Below are 14,042 nucleotides of genomic sequence, written 5' to 3' on the forward strand. Positions count from 1 at the left end.
GGAAAAACCCGAAGCCCTGGCGGGTCAGCTGCCTCAACTGCCTCCGTGCCCAAATCAGAAGGGGCCCCTGACCTTAAAATCCTCGAATACTCCAGGGTCGGAAGTGGGGAAAAATCAAAAGCAGGGTGAACTCTGCTTGAAGGGAAAGGAAGAGGAGGCGTGAATGGAGCCAAGGTAGAAGTCACCAACATCCCCAATTCTCGGAACCAAACACAAGGTGGACCAGCCCCATGACATCCAAATGGGCACACAAACCAGACCTCTGAAGACAAGCCAAACAAACCAGCATGTATGAGGTAGTGGAAGCTACCTTATATACTTGAATATCATCATGAAGGTCAAGAAGAAGAGCACATGGTAAGTGTAAACCCCACAGGACTCATGGCTGTAGATGTCTCAGGCCCAACAGACAGCATGGTAGAGGCAGAATGAATGAACGACTCCCCGTGGCTCGGTCGATGAACAACCCTCAAATTTGCACAAAATGAGAACAGGTTTGGAGGGATTATCCATAAACCACACCGAACCTGTGGAAGATTTTCAGGACCTGAGACGTTAACCAAGCAGGAGACCCAGGCACTGGGAATGCTACTCAGAACCTAAATGTAAGCTGACATAGCCTGTGCTACATGCCTATGAAGGCCGATCTTGCCGTGTGGTAAGTACAGTACAAGTACGTGGGCTGTCAGTGCACTACACCACAAGAATGCAATGTATTACAGTATAATTAAGACGGGATTGGAGACAAGGAATAGTGGAAAAACTTGATTTCAAGAGAGGATATTATGGGGAACTTGACAAGTTCTTTAATAAATTTGATGGAAAAGAGTTATTGTTTGGAAAGGAAAAAATGAAATATATAACATATTTTGTAAGATATATATAATGAAAGTTCAAGGAAGTTCATACCAGTACAGAGATGCAGAAATAGGAAGCTGGATTAGTTCAACATGAATTACAAGAGGGCAAGAGGAACAAAAGATTACAAATGGAATTGGTATAAGACAAAGCCAAACCCTCAGATATACCAGCAATACATTAAAACAAGAAACAACTACATGGCAGTGAGAAGAGAGACAGAAAGAAATTTTGAGAAAGGTATAGTAGACAAATGTAAAACACAACCTGGCCTATTTTGTTAATTAATTACAAGAAAATTGCTGGCAAAGCATGATAAAATTCATAGGTTGAAATTGGGAACAGATTTATGGAGAATGAAAAGGAAATGTGTGAAACACTAAACGAACAGTTCCAAATTGTGTTTTGACAAAATTAAGTTTTCAGAGAACCAGACAGTACAAATTTCAGATAATAACAGAGTACATAGAGGCGTCTCAAGACGAGGAGGAAAAAATGCTCATACTTCATGTATGAAGTATGAGCATTTATATAGGAACTAAGTAAGAACACAGCGGTTGGCTCAGATAGAATTTCACCTTGATTTCTGAGAGAATGTGCATCTGAGCTCAGCACTCCATATCAATTGATTTTTCAGGTATCTTTATGTACAGGAATCTTAGCAGATGTGTGGAAACAGGCTAATATAGTTCCATTCTACAATAATAGTAGCAGAGAAGACCCTTTTAATTATGGACCTGTATAGTTGACAAGCATAGTGGTCAGAACAATGGAAAAAATAATCAACAACAAATGGGTAGAACACCTGGAGAGAAATGATATAATAACAGAAAGACAGTATGGTTTTCGATGAGAAAGATCCTGCATAACCAATCTACAGTACTTGGTTTTTATGATAGTCACAGTGGTTTTACAGGAAGGAGATGGTGGGGTTGACTGCATTTATCTAGACTTAAAAAAGGCTTTCAACAGAGTCCTGCATAAGAGGTTGTTCTGGAAACTGGAACATGCTGGATTAGTGCCAGGGAGACCGCTCACATGGATGAAAATTTTTCTGACAAAAAAATGAGGGCAGTAATCAGAGGCAATGTATCAAACTGGAGAGATAGTACCTGTAGAGTACCACAGGGTTCAGTTCTTGCACCAGTAATGTTCATTGTCTATATAAATGATCTACCAGAAGGAATGCAGAATTATATTAACGTTTGCTGATGATACCAAGTTACTAGGAAAGTTAAGAAAATTAGACATTGCCATGCTCTTCAAGAAGACCTGGACAAAATAAATGTATGGAACAACACCTGGCAAATGAAATTTAATGTGGATAAATGCCATATTATGGAATGTGAAATAGGAGAAAATAGACCACACAACCTACAAATTATGTGAAAAAGTTTTAAAGAATTCTAATACAGAAAGAGATCTAGGATAAATTTAGGAGACCTAGGCATTCTGGGTAAAAAAACTCACCTGAGGATCACATAAAGAACATGTGATGCCAATGCTATGCTTTTGAACTTTGGAATCGCTTTTAAATACAGGAACCTTACCTTGAGGTTACCTTGAGGTGCTTCCGGGGCTTAGCGTCCCCGTGGCCCGGTCGTCGAACAGGCCTCCTGGTTGCTGGACTGATCAACCAGGCTGTTGGACGCAGCTGCTCGCAGCCTGACGCACGAGTCACAGCCTGGTTGATCAGGTATCCTTTGGAGGTACTGGATGGTACTGGATTTTTGAATGTCAAAAATATAAAAGAAATTATTTATGACCATTGTGAGACCAAAGTTGGAATATGTAGTATGGTGCCCATATCTCAAGAAGCACATTACTAAACTAGAAAATGTGCAGAGAGATGCAACAAAATTGCTTCAGGAACTGAAAAACAAAAAGGTGGGAGGCGAAGTTAGAGGCGATAAATTACCATAGCTAGAAGATAGAAGAAAAAGGGGCGATATGATCTCAATGTACAGAATAGTAATAGGAATCGACAAAATTGACAATGAAGACTTTTTGAGAAGTGCAACTTCAAGAACAAGAGGATATGGGTTCAAACTAAGGAAACAAAGTTGCAGAAGAAAAAACATTATCAAGTTCACTTTCACAGAGTGGTAGACGGTTGGAAGTGAGAAGGTGTAGGGCAAAACTATCAAAACAGGTTCTAAGTTCCAAGTAAACAAGTTCCAAGCATTATATGAGAGTGCTGGGAAGATGGGACACCACAAGCATAGCTTTCATCCTGTAACTACACTTAGGGGACTAAGAACCAACACTCACTCCTGACCTGGGCCAAGACAGAATGGCCACAAGACCCAACTTGCCCAAGGCAAGGGCCACCCGAAGCAGGATGGACCTCTAAGAGAGTGAACTCCCAAATACACCAGAGAAGTGATGTCTGTCAGTGAAGCGGCAGCATTAGAGATCACTCGGTGAAGGTGCCTTGAGCACACACAGCTCCAAGCACTCTAAAAGGCCAGGCCCATGCTACACCAACAGTGTACAACACCTGAGCCACCCAGGATGAAGTTCACAAAGACATTTAGCTGTGATGACTAAACCACACACACACCAGAAGATGAGGAGACGATGACATTTCAGTCTATCCTGGACCATTATCAAGTCGATTGTGGCACAGCCGACTTGATGATGGGAGGGATCTATCTTGAGGTTATCTTGAGATGATTTTGGGGCTTTAGTGTCCCCGCGGCCCGGTCCTCGACCAGGCCTCCACCCCCAGGAAGCAGCCCGTGACAGCTGACTAACTCCCAGGTACCTATTTACTGCTAGGTAACAGGGGCATTCAGGGTGAAAGAAACTTTGCCCATTTGTTTCTGCCTCGTGCGGGAATCGAACCCGCGCCACAGAATTACGAGTCCTGCGCGCTAACCACCAGGCTACGAGGCCCCTATGGGGCAAATGGGGCAAACAAGCACACACTTGTTTCAAGAGATTCAATTGTTTGTTTACATTGTTAGGGGGAGTTCATTCAGCGGGTTCTGATTCTTTGATCACCTGCTCCCTCTGCCTCTGTGAGGGGACAGCCAGGTTCTGGCTCTGGTCCCCGGTAGGCTGAACTAAACTCCATGGCTGAAGTGATCTAGTAGTTGGGAGCCATCTAAGCCAGATAGCTTCAGGGAGTCATAAGAGTCTACCCCAGAAAGGAACAATACACAAGCAAATGGCCCCACTGTATGCAATCCAAGGATGGCCAGCACTTAGCTCAGAAGCACGAGAACTTGCCACAACTGATGGTGACCCAGGTGTCATTAACATCACTACAATCATGTTGATGACTCCACATCAGCGATAGAACTGACTTGGGAGAGTGGCAGAGGGCCAAGGCTCTGGACCACCCAGTGGCAGTTTGTTGTTATTAATGGTTTGAGCTACTATCAAGTGATTCAATTGTTTCATTTGAATTGTTTGGGGAGTTATTTGGTGGTTTTCAAAGCTTCAGTTCCTGTGAACCTGGCTAATGTCTGTATTGCATCTCTTACTTTCTGGATACTTTCCCAGTGGGGATGACAGAATATCTCTCGGTCTCTGTGCCTCTGTGAGGGGGACCAGGTTCTGGCTCTAGTCCCTGGTAGGTCAAACAAAGTTCCCTTGAATGATGTAGCCTAGTAGATAAGAACAATATCAGAGAAATAGCGTCAGGGAGCCACTGGGGCTTTTCCAGAAAAAAGCATTTCATTACATTCAATGCTGGGCCTTTTGTGATTTATAATTCTTGCTTTGTGATTGCAAATAGAAGCGTGATAAGTAATGCTTCATTTATAACTCGTGGTATTGATGATCATGTTTCATGTTACTACTGTAGACTAACTTGTAGAAAGAAAAAGAGTAGTTGATGTTAACCATTAAAAATAAAAAGTGTATGACGAGCAGATGGGACTAGGGCTAACATGTGTGGGTATTGTACAGGTACTATATGACAGTGTCAGATGACTCGGCTGATGAGATGTATGCCTGTATTTATGAGGGTACCAGAGGAGTTGGCAGTGAAACATATGCACAAATTGAGCCACGTTCCACTCCACCGCCACCTCCGCCCCCAATGCCTAGCCCTCCTCACGCTCCATCTACCCCATCACCCCTTTCTACGCGTGGTGGATCACAGCCCCCTCCGGCACCACCAAGTGTAGACAGCCTTCGCCATGTTGTACATTCCAGACAAGGTGAGGCTGTTCAGACAAAGGTTAAATTGACTTTTAATAGGAGTTTCCCCTTGAATTGTTAATAATTGTTTAATAACTAAATTATTTGGTGCCATATCAACCAGGTCATTGGTGCTCAGTAATATGACCCCAATCACATCTCTTAATTTTTTTCTATTTAATGATCGTATTAAAGGGTTGTGTGTGCTAGTGACTCAATGTACAGCACTAAATAGGAATGATTTTTTTTAATTCATTCAATTTGTCAACTTAACCATTACATGCAAATTACATGTACAGTATTGATGTAAAATTTAGGAGTTATATAATTGGCCCTAATATTGTGAAGAAATTGTAGTAATATTTGCAAGTGCATTGCATGACATAACTACTGCAAATCGTTAGAGTACTGGTGTGAGTGTGTGAGGCCAGAGTGTGAGTGTGTTAAGTGTCACACATGAGTGTGTTAAGTATCATTTGTGGAAATAACTTGGCTATCCCTGCCTGCATGTAGTCTCCTTCCTCCCGTAATGAGAACTAACACGCAAGCGTTTACCCGAGGTTCTGTTTACCACACGTCCTTCGGTATAGAATGCTTCTTCTGTGACCTTTTACACATTTTGCAAGAAACAATGTATTATTAAAACAGTGGAATTATTTATATTTGTAATATATGTAATATGTTCATATATTATGTAACCACTCATATAAGAAATTATTGTAATTATTATTTTTAGAGTTGTCATTCACAATGAAGCAGGTGCATGTTAATGAAAAATAATGGATTATTTAAAGACCAGTAGAATATATTAAGTAAAGATTCAAAGTCAACTGTTGGCTTAGATTGATGCTAAACTGTCATAGCAATGACATGTGGAAAATATAACAATTAATACAGAATGTATTAGCCAGCAGGAACAAGTTTACAATGCATGATATAAGTTGTCATGTAGGATTGAGTAGTAAAGCAAACAGGATGATGCTAAAGAGAAAGTGTGGGGATGAATAAATGAGTTACACCATACTTGACGAAGGGGAATGGAGTGCTCCCAGCCGCCGCCTCCTCACTCCTGTCAACTTACTTGCTCCCCCTTTCTTGGGCATCTTATTAAAGTACTTGGGGTCTGCATCTTCGAGCTGAGCACTCATTTTATGTAATGAGGTTTTTCTTGAATTAAAAAATGGAATCCACGTCAACACTGTGCGAGCATTCTCTCGCACACTCGTATCCTACTTCCGACTCTTCAAAATTGTTTAAATGCATTTTGGAGTTTTCTGATCCATTATGAGATTGTTTACACTATCACAAATAATTCCTGCATAAAATATTATTAAAGATTAGAAAACCCTTGAAATTATGGGAACCCAAAATGTGAGGATCTGTTGTGATTGGTGGTGTCTGAGGTGAGCTTGGGTTGGTCCCTCTTTACCCAATGGGGCTGTCATAAGGTTCTGTTCACTCTGTTGGGCCACTCTGCCTCTTACGTATTCCAGAAGACTTGTACTGTATTCAAGTAAAAGAAATGCTTAATCAAGTGTAGTTGAGAAAATTTGAGATTGGATCACACTAAAATATGTCATCAGACAGAACAGTAGTTAAAACAGTGGACGACACTAAAGCTCACTATTGAACTGCTGTAGTATTAATGGTATTTTTAGCATTGTTTTAAACATACTGTACATTAATTACACAGTGAAATTACAATAACATTGTGTATCTATGAGAAAATGTTTGAAACGGGTGAGCAGTGACCCAAAACACTGGTCCTATTCTGCTGTCCTGCTCCAATGGCTTTCTTATTCATTAACTCATTAATGCAACAACAATTTAATATCCAGCTGTGCATTAAAGGAAATTTATTATATATGATAAGAAACAGGCTTGTTGAACAGTAGATTTTTAGTTTATCTTTAGGGGGGCGACGATGGTGGGAGTATGAAGGTCAGGTCCCAAATTTGCACAGTAGAATACCAACTTACTAGAGCAAAAGATATGGAAGGAAATGCAGAATAGAACCAGTGAGGAGTAGTGGTGCCATAGGCACAATCAGAGGGCACTGTCTGAACATCCGAGGTCAACGACTGTTCAATATCCTCCCTGCAAACATTAGAAATACTGCCGGAACAAAGGTGGATATCTTCAAGAAGCATTTAGAAAAGTTCCTGCAAAAAGTACTGGACCAACAGGGTTGTAATGGATATGTTGGCCTGCGAGCTGCTCCAAACAGCCTGTTGGACCAAGTTATCGCAAGTTGAGCCTGGGCCCCGGGCCGGGCTCAGTGAGTAGAATAACTCCCGAAACTCTTTCTAGATATGCTCCAGGCATGTTGACTTAAGAAATAGCTGAGAGAATAATGAGAAAAGCATTGAGTAAAGGAAAGCAAAATGAAAAAAAGTGTTGATTAGTGAAGGTAAAAGCATAAAACATTAAGAGAAATCAGTGAGAAAAGTGAAATAAATGCATAGTAATAGAGAAACAAATTAGTAATTTACATAAATTGTGGCATTGAAAAGAAACACAAGAGATTGGGTAAAGGAAAAAGGAGGATTGAATAATTATAAACAAAAGATAATAGGAATTCTTTTATAAATACAAAAATCCTCTTTGAGCTCATGATATGATAAACAAGTTGAAATACTTACTTGTAGGGCTGTTAGGCATTGATATCTATTGTTGGTGATTACCATCAATGCATTCACATATACAACCAAAGGTTTAGAATGGCTACGATGAGTAAGACATTTATGTGAAGGGTTGTGGAGCCTAGTAGTAGTAGTCTTTGTGGCAAGAGTTTGTACTAATGGTGAGGAATAACACTTGTAAGAGTGCAAGATACTAATGGTGGGGAATAACACTTGTAAGAGTGCAAGATACTAATGGTGGGGAATAACTCTTGTAAGAGTGCATGATACTAATGGTGGGGAATAACTCTTGTAAGAGTGCAAGATACTAATGGTGGGGAATAACTCTTGTAAGAGTGCATGATACTAATGGTGGGGAATAACACTTGTAAGAGTGCATGATACTAATGGTGGGGAATAACACTTGTAAGAGTGCATGATACTAATGGTGGGGAATATCACTTGTAAGAGTGCAAGATACTAATGGTGGGGAATATCACTAGTAAGAGTGCAGGATACTAATGGTGGGGAATAACTCTTGTAAGAGTGCAAGATACTAATGGTGGGGAATAACTCTTGTAAGAGTGCATGATACTAATGGTGGGGAATAACTCTTGTAAGAGTGCAAGATACTAATGGTGGGGAATAACTCTTGTAAGAGTGCAAGATACTAATGGTGGGGAATAACTCTTGTAAGAGTGCATGATACTAATGGTGGGGAATAACACTTGTAAGAGTGCATGATACTAATGGTGGGGAATAACACTTGTAAGAGTGCATGATACTAATGGTGGGGAATATCACTTGTAAGAGTGCAAGATACTAATGGTGGGGAATATCACTAGTAAGAGTGCAGGATACTAATGGTGGGGAATAACTCTTGTAAGAGTGCAAGATACTAATGGTGGGGAATAACACTTGTAAGAGTACATGATACTAATGGTGGGGAATAACTCTTGTAAGAGTGCAGGATACTAATGGTGGGGAATAACTCTTGTAAGAGTGCAGGATACTAATGGTGGGGAATAACACTTGTAAGAGTGCATGATACTAATGGTGGGGAATATCACTTGTAAGAGTGCATGATACTAATGGTTGGGAATAACACTTGTAAGAGTACAAGATACTAATGGTGGGGAATAACACTTGTAAGAGTGCATGATACTAATGGTGGGGAATAACACTTGTAAGAGTGCAAGATACTAATGGTGGGGAATAACACTTGTAAGAGTGCATGATACTAATGGTGGGGAATAACTCTTGTAAGAGTGCATGATACTAATGGTGGGGAATATCACTTGTAAGAGTGCAGGATACTAATGGTGGGGAATAACACTTGTAAGAGTGCATGATACTAATGATGGGGAATAACACTTGTAAGAGTGCAGGATACTAATGGTGGGGAATAACACTTGTAAGAGTCAATGAATGTTTCCTTCAAATGTTAGATGAAATTAACAGATTTTCCAAGACTTGCGAAGAGTTATGTAATAGTAATAGTTTGAGATTTAATTTGTACTTTACATGGAGTTTTGTTCTGTAAAAGGCACAATCTCATTTTTTTTCTATTTTTTTCAGTATTGCATAATAGGCATGAGAGAGATGTATAGCCTAGGTGGAGAATTAATATACAGTATACATAAAATATGTCTCACCTTGGTGAACATTACACAAAATATAGTTTGGTCATTAAAAGTTGATTTATATGGACTATGGAAGATAACTCTGATATATCACTCATGCAGGCGATGAGTCACAATAACGTGGCTAAAGTAAGTTGACCAGACCACACACTAGAAGGTGACGGGACGACGACATTTCTGTCCGTCCTGGACCATTCACTTGAGAATGGTCCAGGACGGACCGAAACATCGTCGTCCCTTCACCTTCTAGCGTGTGGTCTGGTCAACATATCACTCACATCTGGGCAGTCACCATGTTTACAAGGATTTGCTTGACTCAGGATATTATCAGTAAGTCACATGCAACACCTGCAGGCCACTACAATCAGCTACTGTGGGTGGTATGTACAGTAGAGGTCTATGTAAAGTCAAATACACAAAGTACATACGTGCTGTATTATGTAAAGTACGGGTCTGCTCTGCACCTAACACCAATGAAAACAGAGTTACCTGTAGATTCCATAGCAGTTCTTAAAGATAATTGGTTATACTTGCACTGTTGAATTAAAACCTCTTCTTGCTAATAGTTCCACTGTCTCCTCTTGTCAGGACGAGGATTGCCATTGCGGAACTATTTCACATCAAATGACGATTAGTACGAGCAGAAGGTCTTCTACTGCCAAACAATAAGTACAACCACTTGTCAGTGTTCTCACACTGGATGTGTAGTGTGGAGAATAGCAGAACATAATAAATAATCAGTGTTGCTCCCCAAACTCCAAAATTACTTGTAGTTGAACACCATCAATTACTGTCACACAAGAAGTATCTCCCTGTTGCACGGTAGAGCACACATTTGATATCTCTGTCAGCCTTGCACAGATTCTTCGTACCGCTCACAGTCATGGTGTCTCCTTAGGTCCGGGATTGTTTCTTTAAGCACTATACTGCACAAACCTTAACACTTTCGCCCACGAATGACAAAGTATGGAGTCAAAAATTTTGTAGCTAAATGTCCCCTAATGACGAAGTATGGCGTCAAAAATTAAAAAATGTGCCCTGCATTTGCACTTGGCTGTAGGAGGGGCGCGCTGCGGTTTTGGACCTTGTATGCATTATATATAAAGTTGAAAAGAGTATACACATTTTATTGTGCTTGATTAGCGCTCACAGTGGTAATGCGATGTCACTTTCTTTGTTTGCTGTGGGTGGTACGCCGGGCTTTTGGAGTTTATATGCATTTAATCCTGTAGAGAATTCTATTGCAAGCACATTGATACCAAATTCAAAAACCTATGACAAGAATTGAGATGACAAAGTTGAAAAGAGTATACACTTTTCAGTATTACCGCACACTAATGGAAGGCCAGGCGCCCCTTGGGGTTGCCGTGGCACTCTCTTCCGGGTAACCGCAGCCTGCTTTCATCATGTCGGCGGCTGGAGCGCACTGTGTTTTTTGACATTATATGTATATACTCCTGTTGGGAATTCTATTGCGAACACATGATACCAAAATGAAAGACCTAGGACGAGAATTGAGGTGACCAAAGTGAAAAGAGTGCACACATTTTATTACTCTTGCGCGCTCCTGGGTAACTCACTTTCTCTGTTTGCTGCGGGTGGTAAGCCAGGCTTTTGGAGTTTATATGCATTTAGTCCTGCAGAGAATTCTATTGCGAACACAATGATACCAAATTGAAAATCCTAGGATGAGAATTGAAGTGACAAAGTTGAAAAGAGTAATTCTGAAAAGACTTTTCAGAATTACTGCGTGCTCCTGGGGAGTGCACGAAAATGCCCAGACCCACCTTGGATAGTGAGAGGCTCGCTCGCGCATAGCGCGAAAGTGTTAACATCATGAGTAAAGGATAACCACCTAACATGTGACATTTGTTAGCACATTGTAAAGTCAAAACTCCTGCAGGTACATGGGGCTCACATCCTGTTCCTCAGGACTCCGTAAACAGATGCTATCTGGCAAAAAATCATCTGCATCTCTCCTGGCTGTGAGAGCCTCAGTACTGCCAGAGTAACCAAGTCTTGCACATGCAGCTGGAGCTCACAGCACTGCTGTGCAGGTTAGGGCCACAACACCACTAATATTGATGAATAAAATAAGTAACTGCAATTGTTTTATGATGATAATGTCATAGATTATCCTGACTGTAATAAAAACTATGTACATGATTCACATATCAGTGAACACAATGCTAGTTATGATGTTTTCAGCACTAGGCAGACATTTACAGCACACAGCCAAGGTTTTGTGCATCTATGCATCATGCAACATTTACCTCATGTTCCTTTAGAAAATCTTCTTGTGGAAAATGATTCATATACAGTGTTACCTCCGTTTTCAGATTTAATCCATTCCCAGAGACGATTCGAAAACCAAAAATTCTAAAACCGAGACGAATTTTCCCACAAGAAAATAATGTAAACTGAATTAATCTGTTCCACACCCCCAAAAATATTGACTTAAAAATATATTTAATACATACTACTGTACTGTACCTATATTTTGTACTACAGTATGTACAAGTATATCTTACCTTTATTGAGGACTCTCTTTGGTGTATGGAAGACAGGGAGGAGGAAAGATGTTAGTGTTTGCAAGGGGAGTCCCCATTCCATTATAACAGCAGTGATGACATTTCTGGGGTACTCCCTTGCACATCACTAGGACCTGGTTGTGGCTCACTGCTTGCTTGTCTTACTAAGAATATGTCTATAGACTCTTGTTTTTTCTTATGTTTTAACACTTGTCTGTAGTGAGACATCACATTGTCTCACCATGAATGATCTGTTGTTTTTCCTCTATTGTCATCCTCACACCTATTTTCTTTGGTTGAACTTTACCACTGACTTTCTTGGGACCCATGGTTTGATATATAATAAGAACCTTTATGTTCAGAAACCAAAAAAAAGCACAAAGACAATGAAATTCTTCACAAAGAATTCAAGCGTGGTCGTCACTAGGCGGGAGACACTGGTAAACTGAAGCACGCCACGTGCTCGGTCGGTCCATACGTGTATCAACAAATTCGAGCTCCGAGGCAAACCTCGAGCACCGAGTCAAATTTTTTGAAGATATTGAGCTCGAGAATCGAAAAATTTGAAAAGAGGGTTATTCAAAAACCGAGGTTTCACAGAGGTGCAGAGTTTTTGTGCTGGTCTTCGGTAGGATATTAAGAACTCCTGGGACTGACATGACTCATCTGTGTGGAGCTATCTCAGTGCAGCTAGCTTCAGGGGGAACCACTTTTTGTCACCAAAAATACAGGTCACAGGTTCATCTCATTCTTTGCAGACTATGCAAAAATCATCATGAAAATTACCATGGTTGAAGACATTGAGAAACAATGATATCAATGAAGTCTCCGACTGGGCTACAGAAAACAACAAGATATTTAACAGTTTTAAATTCCAGATACTTAGGTATGGTAAAAAGGAAGAATGTAAATGAAATACAGGGTACAAAGCAATTAGATCCCCCTTGAAGATTAAAAACATCATGCAAATGATCTTGTAGTAGTGATGTCAGATGTCCTAAAGTTTTGTGAGCATAACAGTGCAAATATAGCATCAGCTAGGAAAGTGATAGGATGGATTATACGAACCTTCAAGTCTGGGATTACACTACAATTCTCCTACTATTCAATTCTCTTGTGTTCTCCCCCCCTTGAGTACTGCTCGGTGCTCACTTTTACTTTCAAAGCTGCAGACATTTCTGAAATACAAGGAATACAAAGAACATGTACAGCATCCAAGGACATGATAAGGTGCTAAAATTATTGGGACCATTTCAAAGCACTTTAAATGTACTCTCTAAAAATGAGTCAAGAGAGGTAGCATATAATATAATATATACATGGAAGATACTGGAAGACCAGGTATCACATATGCACAGCAAAGTAACATTTTAGAGTGAAATATGGTGGGAAGTGCAGAACAGACCCAATGACGAGGAGCGGTCTCATTGGCACAGAGAATGCTGCAAACATCAGAGGTCCATGGCTATTCAACCTCTTTTGAACAAATGTAAGAAAAAGTGAATGAATACAAGAAATAATTAGAGTAGTTCCTGGAAGAAGTGTTGGCCCAACTGGGATATAACAAATTTGAGAGCCTGTAGGCTGTTCCATCCAGCAGCCTGTTAAATCAAGATATCATAAGTCAAGCCTGGTCCCAGGCTTGACTTGGGGAGTAGAACTCTCAGAACAAACTATTTACCTGAATTTACCTGAGGGGCACTATCTCTCTAGTGGACTCGATGAAAACAGGAAACCTGTGACTTGTCAAAAGTCCTCCTTTGTTCCTGAGGATTTTTTCTAACTGGATTTTGAAATGAAGTGGAATGGAAATGCAAAAAAGTTTTTGCATTTATGGATTCAGTGGGTAGGTAGTTTCATGGGTTTATAGCCCTGTGGATGAAAAGGCATTTCCTGTTTTCTGTCCTACATTGTGGTTTGTTAAGCTTATAAGTGTTACATTTGATCTTTTAAAGTGGTCTTGACTAATATCCTCCACTTGTGTATTTTGAAAGTCTTGTTGTTGAGATCAGCTATCATATCTAGTTTGAAGTGTTTTTAGTCCTGAGGCCCTCAACTATTCCTGGTATAAGAGTTCACTTAAGTCAGGGATGATTTTTGTCACTGTGTGTTCAACTTTCTCCAAAGCTGGTATGTCCTTTTGAGGATGAGATCTCTTGAAATAGTTCCCCCATCTCTACCCCACAGTCCTCCGTCCTCCCCCTCCATGTCTATCCTCTACTCCCTGTCCCTTCCCT

The 14,042-nt window shown here is 40.4% G+C and overlaps 1 protein-coding gene across 3 annotated transcripts in view; it reads left to right on the forward strand.

Annotated features, from left to right (window-relative positions):
• Window positions 1-14,042, forward strand: part of LOC123760120 (uncharacterized) — a 109,736-nt gene that overhangs the window by 75,458 nt on the left and 20,236 nt on the right. For all 3 annotated transcript variants that reach the window (XM_045745612.2, XM_069325436.1, XM_069325435.1), the window contains exon 9: window positions 4,777-5,030. In XM_045745612.2, the coding sequence (XP_045601568.2) occupies window positions 4,777-5,030 (254 nt within the window). The remainder of the gene's footprint in view (window positions 1-4,776; window positions 5,031-14,042) is intronic.

The sequence above is a fragment of the Procambarus clarkii genome, chromosome 16 (assembly GCF_040958095.1).
Source record: "Procambarus clarkii isolate CNS0578487 chromosome 16, FALCON_Pclarkii_2.0, whole genome shotgun sequence".
Taxonomy (NCBI): Eukaryota; Metazoa; Arthropoda; class Malacostraca; order Decapoda; family Cambaridae; genus Procambarus; species Procambarus clarkii.